General features: G+C 34.1%; 1 protein-coding gene across 1 annotated transcript; it reads left to right on the forward strand.

The window, feature by feature from the left end:
• Window positions 1-5677: 5677 nt before the first annotated feature.
• LOC142536941 (protein PLASTID MOVEMENT IMPAIRED 2-like) lies at window positions 5678-8160 on the forward strand. The gene is made up of 2 exons (XM_075642405.1): window positions 5678-6007; window positions 6142-8160. Exons 1-2 carry the CDS (start codon window positions 5885-5887, stop codon window positions 7900-7902), a joined length of 1884 nt encoding a protein of 627 aa, XP_075498520.1. The 5' UTR covers window positions 5678-5884; the 3' UTR covers window positions 7903-8160.

The following is an 8160-nucleotide window of genomic DNA, read 5'->3' on the forward strand; positions in this document are numbered from 1 at the left end:
TTCCCATGGGTATGATACTCAAACAATGAATGAAGGGAATGAGAAATATATGTGTCTTATCACATATAAATCAGGAAAGAAATATGTGATTGAAAAACTACCAATGCTCCCTACTGGATTGCATTATACACATATAAGTTCCATTGAATCAAACATGGTAGTTGATAATTCTTCGATATTAACCAATTGGCATGATCGATTGGGACATCCTGGTTCAACAATGATGCGAAGAATTATAGAAAATACACATGGTCATCCACTGAAAGACCAGAAGATCTTTCAGAATAATAAGTTTCAATGTAAAGCATGTTCTCTTGGAAAACTTATTATAAGACCATCACCAGTCAAAATCCAAACTGAATCACCAATGTTTCTTGAACGTATTCAGGGTGATATTTGTGGACCAATCCATCCACCATGTGGACCATTCAGATACTTTATGGTATTGATTGATGCCTCCAGCAGATGGTCACATGTATGTTTATTATCAACTCGAAATGTTGCATTTGCAAGATTACTTGCTCAAATAATAAAATTGAGGAATCAATTTCCCGATTATACAATCAAGAAAATTAGACTTGATAATGCTTGTGAATTTACTTCCCAAACTTTCAATGATTATTGTATGTCTATGGGAATCATTGTTGAGCATCATGTTGCTCATGTACATACACAGAATGGATTGGCTGAATCATTGATTAAACGTCTGCAAATGATTGCTAGACCAATGATAATGAAAACAAAGCTCCCTATTTCTATATGGGGACATGCAATTTTACACGCTGCTTCATTAATTCGCATCAGACCAAGTGCATATCATAAATACTCCCCATTGCAGCTTGCATTTGGTAAAGAACCAGACATTTCTCATCTGAGAATTTTTGGATGTATGGTGTATGTGCCTATTGCACCACCGCAACGAAAGAAAATGGGACCTCAAAGAAAGGTTGGAATTTATATCGGTTATGATAGTCCATCAATCATTCGATATATTGAACCTCAGACAGGCGACGTGTTCACAGCACGTTTTGCTGATTGTCATTTTAATGAGGAAATCTTCCCAATGTTAGGGGGAGAACAGAAACATACCGAAAAAGAAATTACATGGCATGTATCATCGTTGTTACATCTGGATCCAAGAACAAAACAATGTGAAAAAGATGTACAACAAATTGTACACTTGCAAAGAATAGCCAATCAAATACCAGATGCATTTGCTGACACAAAAGGGGTAACTAAATCATATATATATGCTGCAAATGCCCCTGCTCGAATTGAAATTCCAAAGAAACAAATTGAAGATACTCATGATGTCATTAAACGCCTGAAGCGTGGAAGGCCAGTCGGTTCCAAGGATAAAAATCCTCGAAAAAGAAAATTCATAGAGAAACACGATGATCACAAAATAAAGAATGACGTTTCTGAAGAAACACATGATGATCACAAAATAGAGAATGGTGTTCCTGAAGAAACACGTGATGATGAAAATGTTCTGTCAGAACCACAAACTGACGAGAATCATGAAATCTCTATCAATTATATTAATACTGGAAAAATATGGAACCGAAAAGATATAGATGAAATTGATGATATATTTTCTTATAATGTGGCAATCGACATCATAAATGATAACGAAGATCATGAACCAAAATCTTTTGGTGAATGTAAAAATCGGCATGATTGGATAAAATGGAAAGATGTCATCCAGGTTGAATTAAATTCGCTAAATAAACGTAATGTTTTTGGACCTATAGTCCTTACACCTGAAGGTGTAAAACCTGTTGGATACAAATGGGTTTTTATTCGAAAGCGAAATGAGAAAAATGAAATAGTAAGATATAAAGCTCGACTTGTTGCACAAGGTTTTTCTCAAAGGCCTGGAATTGATTATGAAGAAACGTATTCTCCTGTGATGGATGCAATTACGTTTCGGTATTTGATTAGCTTGGCGGTATCTGAAAATTTAGAAATGCGTCTTATGGATGTTGTTACAGCTTACTTATATGGATCACTTGATAGTAATATATATATGAAAATCCCTGAAGGATTTAAGATGCCTGAAGCACAAAGTCCAAAACCCAGGGAATGTTATTCTGTGAAATTACAAAGATCATTATATGGGTTAAAGCAATCAGGTCGAATGTGGTATAATCGACTAAGTGATCACTTGATGAAAAAGGGATATGTAAATAATTCAATATGCCCTTGTGTTTTCATTAAGAAAACAACATCCAGATGCGTAATTATTGCTGTATATGTTGATGATTTAAACATCATTGGAACGAATAAAGAAATTCAAGAAGTTGTGTCATACTTGAAGGAAGAATTTGAAATGAAGGATCTTGGAAAAACCAAGTATTGTCTGGGTTTACAAATTGAACAAAAAGAATGTGGAATGTTTGTTCACCAGACAAATTATACAGAAAATATCCTTAAACGTTTTAATATGGATAAATCAAATCCTTTAAGTACTCCAATGGTTGTTAGATCATTAAACATAGAAAATGATCCATTCCGTCCATGTGAAGATGATGAAGATATTCTTGGTCCAGAAGTACCATATCTAAGTGCCATCGGTGCCCTTATGTACCTTACAAATTGTACAAGGCCTGATATATCTTTTGCCGTGAATCTGTTGGCAAGATTTAGCACATATCCAACAAAGAGACACTGGAACGGAATTAAACATATATTCCGTTATCTACGAGGAACGACAGACTTGTGACTTTTGTATTCAAAAGATGCTAATCCAATTATAATTGGTTATGCTGATGCTGGATACTTATCTGATCCACACAAGGCACGTTCCCAAACTGGATATGTATTTACTCGTGGAGGCACTGCAATATCTTGGCGTTCTCAGAAACAAACGCTCGTAACAACTTCATCAAATCATGCCGAGATTATTGCACTACATGAAGCAAGTCGTGAATGTGTGTGGTTAAAATCAATGACCCAACATATCCAAATTTCATGCGGATTATCATCTGATGAGAAGCCTGTGATACTATATGAAGATAATGCTGCATGTGTTGCTCAAATAAAGAAGAATACATAAAAAGCGACAGAACTAAACATATTCCTCCTAAGTTCTTCGCATTCACTAAGGAGCTAGAGAAGAATAAATATATTGATGTTCGTCACATTCAATCAAGTGAAAACTCATCAGATCTCTTCACAAAGGCACTTCCTACGTCAATATTCAGAAAGCACATATATAATATTGGATGCGCAATCTACGAAATTTGTGAAGAATTGTTCGTGTCAACATGAGGGAGAGTTTACGTGACTGCACTCTTTTTCCCTTACTATGGTTTTTATCCCAATGGGTTTTTCCTAGTAAGGTTTTTAACGAGGCAGTATAAAAACACGTAATGAAGACAATCATTATGATCATCATCACAAGGGGGAGTGTTGAAAAATATATTTAAAATGTGAGTATTGAATATTTGAATGTTGAAAATAAGAGTTGTAAATATTGAAAATTAGTGTGTGATGATGTAGGTAATGATGTATTTTATTTTTGGATTATTTGTAAAGATTTCCTATAAATAGATCTCTCATTTGTGAAGAAAATCACAATTGAGTAGAGAGAAAAATATTATAAAGTGTGTAGTTTGGTAAATTTTGAGAGTTTGAGATTTTTACTTTTTACCATAAATTTTTACTTTTTCACAACAAGTCCTAATATTTGTACTCGCCAAAGTAATGAAATAATAGTTTTATATTTGAGCAAAAATTAGAAGTGTACTGTCTATCACTAATTTACTTATGAAAGATGAGTTCATAAGAAAAACAAATAATATATCTTTAAAAAGTTTATTTTAAGATTTACTTTTTGTGCTTGGACCGGGAGCCATTTGCTGTTCCGAGGATGGCGCCCACTACTTCCGTCGTGGATCGATGCGCCGAGCAATATGAACGTTGTTGCATTGATCGACCCTCTTCTACATGCAAATTGTTACAATTATATTATAGATAAATTTCATTTAATATATTATTATTTTCATTAAAAACCTAATTAAAAATAAAATTGGTTAATTAATATTTAACATTTTATGATAAATATTAATAATATATATTAATCAAATTTATTTGCTATTATATGATTATAAACTTACTAAAATAAAATAATTGTATGTGTTTTATGTGATTTTCATGCATACCATTTAATTTACTTTTATAATTAATTAATGTAAAATAAATGATTGTTTTTTTAAATAAATAAATTAAGTTAAATTATTTAAATTTTAGGCAAATTGACTTGTTGATGAGACGACGAAAGACAGACATAATATAAGGATGCATCGATATATTTGGATAAAATAATGGTGCATGATACTATTTTTTGTAAAACTTGAGCCAAACATTGAATAAAAAAAGATGAACAATCAAATCAATGTATTATTCTTCGCATCAAACACTGCAAATTAAAGTAAAAATAATAAATAGATTATTGTTTTCAAAGTCGATTACAACAGTATCCCTTTGTTTTTGTTTTTTCCAAGTAAGGCGAGCAAGCGAATGTTTTATGTTATAACAAACGTTATTTTCATGATCTTTGTCTTTATTTTCATTGGTTTTTTTCCGTTGCTTATTCTTTTTTACTATCTATTCCAAGAAGTTGTGGCTCGTGTTTTTCTACAATTCACGGTCCCTATACATTCTAAGGCTTGTTTTGGTTTCTTCCGTGCATTTAATAATTTTCCCATACGTATATATTGTTCCTTTCCCGTTATTTATATATTAAAAAAAAAAGTACATTATTTATTATTAATTATTTTCAAAGATTCGCATCGGTTATTTTTTTAATTGGGGATATCATCATTTGTGTTTTTAATTGGGGAGATCGTCATTTGTGAGAAGACATGACATATCAAAAATATAAGCCAATGAAAACGAATGAAGATTAAGTGTATGGTTCACATCAATTAAATTCTCTCTTACTTCACTTTTGGTTAGTTCTTAAATATAAACATTATATTTACTTCAATTTTTCACAAAATCAGTATGAATATTTATTCAAAAAATATTTAAGCAAGTGTATCATATACTATACGGATCAGGATTCTCTACTGTTGCATCCCCACAGCAGGGGATATGTGCCACAAAGTTTTTTTTAAAAGCTTTTATATATTTTTTTTAATTTTTTTTCTTTTTTTTTTTGTATTTTTGTTTTAATCTTTCTTTTACTTTCACTCAAAATTTTCATTTTAAATTATTTTTTTGCTCTTTTTAGAATACATTATAAATTTTTTTCTTTTTTTTTTATTCTTTTTTTGACATTTTGTTTACCTCGTTTGTTTCGAAAGTAAAACATATTTTATGTTTCAATTTTAGTTTTTTTCGCATGTTTGATTCGTCTATTTTCATCGATACTTGAACAAGATTAAAATATTAATAATTGTTCACTCGTGTACGAAGAAAGAAACATTTAAAGTAATGAAGTGTTGGAAAAAAGTTGCATGTCAAGACATTCATATATGATACATTGTTCACTCGTCCTGAATCAAACGGTGCTCCTGTGTCCTAAACGCAATCTGAAATTAACGAGCACCATCTCGTAAGCTTATTTCAATGGTCCCACGAGAAAAAGAATCCAACAGGTGTGGACAAAGACAATTACAGCCAGTCGCCACCAGTTTATCCCTTCCACCCGTTTAATTTTATTTTAATTATTACCATTACATTTCTTTTTTTTAGCATGCAGGATGAGATTCTGCAGCCGAAACAAATTGCAGTTCACAGGAAATCATTCCAGGAAACAATTTCCTGTCAATGAGTTCAGGTCTAAATTTTTGGCGTAAATTTCTGCTACAGAAATCTTGTTTGCGTGATAATTGTGGCACTCACTTGAACTTTTAACGTTCGGATTGCTTTTGTGATGGAAGGAGTCAAGCTGGATGATACCAAAATTGGTTCGGTTAAAGCGGCCATTAGTTCATTCGGGGAGCGGGTTTTTCAAACCAATACTAAAACGCAGAAATCCCAGGAAAATTATTCCAAGGTAACTTGAAACTATGAGTTATACTGATTTCTTGAAAATTTGTGGTGTCGATTTGGTTCTTCGATGCCTAGTTCGTAGGCAGTATGGTGTTTGAGTTCTGAATTCTGATTGTATGAATTATTACAACTTGGAAGGCATCTACTAAAACGCCGGACTGGTTGGGGGAGAGCAGGAAATTTACAGATGAGGCAGAGTCGGAGCTTCTTGCTGCTAGAAAGACAGTAAAAGTTTTAACTAAAAGAATTGAAGAATCGAATTCAAGAAGAAAAACTGATATTCGGGCTTTCCGTAAGCTCAATGAGACCAAAACGAGTTACTCCGAAAGTTCTCAGTACGACAAAGTGGTGGAAGACTTGAGATTGATAAAACACGAACGGGATAAGCTTAAGCTGGATATGGGTTCAGTTATGAAAGAGAAGAGAAGGGCTGAGAAAGAAAAAGACAAATCCTTGTCGAAGATACAGTCTTGCTCGAGTTTATTCGAAGAACTTGAGTGGAAGATTGAGGAGATAAATGAAGAGCAAGTGCTTGTCGAGTTAGCTAAAATGGAGGCCATTAAAGAATTAATAGAAATACAGGATTGGAGAAGAGAAAACAGTGAAAGGTTTGCCGCTGAAATGGAGGAAAATTCAAATAAACAGAGTGATTTGATTCAAGAAATCGAAGATGCGAAAGGGCTGCAAACAGAACTGGCTATAGCACTGTTGGACATTAATATCTTAGAAAGTGAACTCCAGATATTTAAGGAAATGGAAGAGGAAGTGGAGAAAAAAGTAGCCAAAGATCGAGCTGACACCGATTTGGAAGAAGAAGAAAACTCAGATCTTATATGCTTGTTAGATTCTGCAAAGAAAGAAGTGGAGGATACAAAAAAGGCACTGATTTCTATTAAAGAAGAAAGCTTTCTGCTCATGACATCCATGGATATCATCCGTGAGGAGCGTAAATACGTAGCGGATGAAATGGCACATGCAAAATACAAAGAAGAAAAGGTAAATATGGTTATTCAGAATCTGAATTCAAAGCTTCTGAGAGCTAAAGCTGAGCTGGAATCAACATCAGCAGCCGAAGAAACAGCTAAATCGATCTTGTCAAATCTGATTGGGAAGCTCGAACAGCTGAAACCCGAAGCCGAATCAGCGAAAAAAGAACTCCGTAGGATTCGAAACGAAGCAAGAATTATCAAAGAAGAAATCCAGAAAGCCGAAACTGATATAGTTTCATCGGAGGAAAATTTCCAAGTTTCAATGCACAAACTTCAAGCAGCTAAAGAATCAGAATGCATAGCCCTGGAGAATCTAAAAGAATTCATAGAAAATACATTGAGAAGTCGAGCTTCAACATCTCACCGAAGCACAACGATCACTATTTCGAAGCTCGAATATGAATACCTGATAGACCACGCAGCAGGAGCCAAGGAAATTGCTGACAAGAAAATTGCGGCATCCCAGGCCTGGACTGAGGCTTTGAAAGCAAGTGAAAAGGAAATACTGATAAAAATCGAACTCCTGGAAAGAGAAGCAAGAAAGCAGAGACTGGAGGAAGAGCAGGAAGCTTCTGAAATTGAGCAAATAATTAAGGAAAATGAAGTGATTGCCGATGAATTTGAAAACTGGAGGCAGAATATACAGGCGAAAAAGTTGCGGCCCGAGTTGATTTCGATTCCGAGTAAGTCCATGAACAGAACTGTAAGGTTGGCGCGTTCAGTTTCAAGCAAAGGCACTAACAGGGGTGTCAAAATGGCGCCTGGAAAACGAGGAAAGGCGAGAGGATCTTCTCCTCCTGCATTTCACGAAACTCCAAAATCGACTCTTTTCGCAGTGAGGAAGAAGAGAAAGGTGTTGCCGAATTTGGCCAAGTTCTTCAGAAAGAGTTTGGAGAAAAATCTTTTATAATCTTGTGTAAATTCTTCCTGTTTGGACTCCTGATCCGTCCAACGGCTATTGATGGTCCTTCCAGGTTTGGGTTTGTTAGTTTAGGACACGCTGAAAAAGAAACAACGATTTCAGAGAACATTTGTCGATTTTTCTTTGGAAGTTTTGTGTTAACTAATTGAAAATTGAATTAGACAGGTCTAGAATCGATCGATCTCATTCATTACTTTGATAGAAATATCTTATATAAACATGTTGTAATACTTTTCTCACTCAAAA

The sequence above is a fragment of the Primulina tabacum genome, chromosome 2 (assembly GCF_025594145.1).
Source record: "Primulina tabacum isolate GXHZ01 chromosome 2, ASM2559414v2, whole genome shotgun sequence".
Lineage (NCBI taxonomy): Eukaryota > Viridiplantae > Streptophyta > Magnoliopsida > Lamiales > Gesneriaceae > Primulina > Primulina tabacum.